The 1,771-nt window shown below is 44.8% G+C and overlaps 2 protein-coding genes across 2 annotated transcripts in view; one reads left to right on the forward strand and one right to left on the reverse strand.

The window, feature by feature from the left end:
• Positions 1-1,281, reverse strand: part of LOC121935464 (cytochrome P450 1A5-like) — a 1,864-nt gene extending 583 nt beyond the window's left edge. The window contains exon 1 of the mRNA XM_042477020.1: positions 24-1,281. Within this exon, the coding sequence (XP_042332954.1) occupies positions 24-614 (591 nt within the window). The 5' untranslated portion in view covers positions 615-1,281. The remainder of the gene's footprint in view (positions 1-23) is intronic.
• The window catches only part of LOC121934028 (cytochrome P450 1A5-like), a 44,290-nt gene that overhangs the window by 5,192 nt on the left and 37,327 nt on the right, over positions 1-1,771 (forward strand). The gene's annotated exons all lie outside the window — the stretch shown is intronic.

The raw sequence follows: 1,771 nt of genomic DNA on the forward strand, positions 1-1,771 counted from the left end.
ACATTGGCCACAGAGACGACGATGTACCGAAAGGGATCTAATGACTTCTTCTCCAGCATCACCTCTTGTAACTTCTTGATCAAATAGTTAGTCTCTTTGGATACATACTCTTCTAGGAGGTAAGTGGAAGAGGACACAGGGCTGGGAGAGGCAGCAAAGGTCTTCAAGGCATTCTGGGCCATTTTCCTCCGGACTCGCCACACTTCCCCCGAATCATAGCCAAAAGTCAGGCTCTGCCCATTGACTATGTAATGGAAGCTGTAAAGGTCCGGACGTCCCATGAACTCAGTTCCTTGCCGTATCAAGGCCTGGCGTAAGGTTTCCAACCCACTCAGCACCAACACGGGGGTGGTGCCGATATGTATCATCATCACATCTCCGTATTTCTTTCTCATCTTTGTCAGACTCAGGTGAGGATTCTTCCCCAACTCCAACATGTTGCCAATCACTGGGTAACCCATCGGCCCAGGGATCTTCTTCAGGCCCTCAGGGATCCGATTCCGGAAGGACTTGACCATCATGAAGAGCAACAAGAAAACAGCCGTGGCAATGAAGGCTTCCGTTGCTGTGATCATCCTCAGGCCTTCCAAGGGTGACATTTCCAATGCTGGCATAGTAGACCTACTAAAATTTGACAAAGAACAGACAAGGAAGTATAATTAATAGGCTAAAGCATATGTGAATAGAGCCCAAAGACTGGAAAGGTTATTTGGAGGGAGGAGGACTTGGATTCTATTGGTGTTCCTAACTAGAGGAGACCTATTGAATCAATGAGATTTATGTACATGTTGACTCACCATTCAACAATTGAATCATAGAATCATAGAGTTGGAAGAGACCACAAGGGCCATCCAGTCCAACCCCCTGCCATGCAGGAAGTCTTAGTCAAAGCATTCCCAAAGATCTTTGAAACTGATTCAGCTATAGTTGGGAATACATAAAGGGCTGAACAAAGCAAATATGCTTAACTATTACTCTATAGCTCATATCTTGTTGGTTATTCCCAGTTAGTTTAAACCCACTTATTCAATTACTGAATGGTGAATCAACACATAAAATGTAATGGATCCGATGGGTCTATTCGAATCAGGACTAAAAGATTATTTAAGTCTATAACACCTGGGATTCCCCAGCTGTCATAGCCAAGAGTTGTGTTGGGAAACTAAGAGATAGACTCCAAACAAAAGAACTTTTTCTACACTCTGGATGTTTTTACATGTTCTTGTGAAACAACAGAGTCATAGCATTCACTTGTTGCTACACCAGTGTTCCTGGGTAACACTAGGAGTCTTAGCATTGTGGACCAGCTAGGGTTGCTGGTTCAGACCCTGTGTCTGGGTCTCTAGTTTTCATGGGACATCTCTTGGCCAGAAAGGAGGGTAAAATCCCCCATTTGGAGGAGCGCGGTCGTTCTGACCAAGGAGAAGGGGCTGGGTTGTGTGCAAATCTGCAGCTCAGGTAGGGAACCGCAACTTGCTACCATTCGCAAGACTTAACTGATTTCTTACTGGAGGCTTGCAAAGACTATCTGGGGGTCTGTGTACTGTTATACTTAGTTAGGGTCCTCCTTCATGCCAGTCATTGTGGTGCCAGAGGGCTCACCTCAGCTCTGCATTTACCTTTTGGATAAAAACAAAGCAGGCTCAAATATATATACATTCATACTCTTTCTCTCTCAAATGGTGACTCCAAACTGTACTTGGCACCTAAAGCATAATGCTTAAGTGGATGGTTAGGGGCCATACCTAGGTTTCAGGCTTGATTAGAATCT

This window comes from Sceloporus undulatus, chromosome 6, assembly GCF_019175285.1.
Source record: "Sceloporus undulatus isolate JIND9_A2432 ecotype Alabama chromosome 6, SceUnd_v1.1, whole genome shotgun sequence".
Taxonomy (NCBI): Eukaryota; Metazoa; Chordata; class Lepidosauria; order Squamata; family Phrynosomatidae; genus Sceloporus; species Sceloporus undulatus.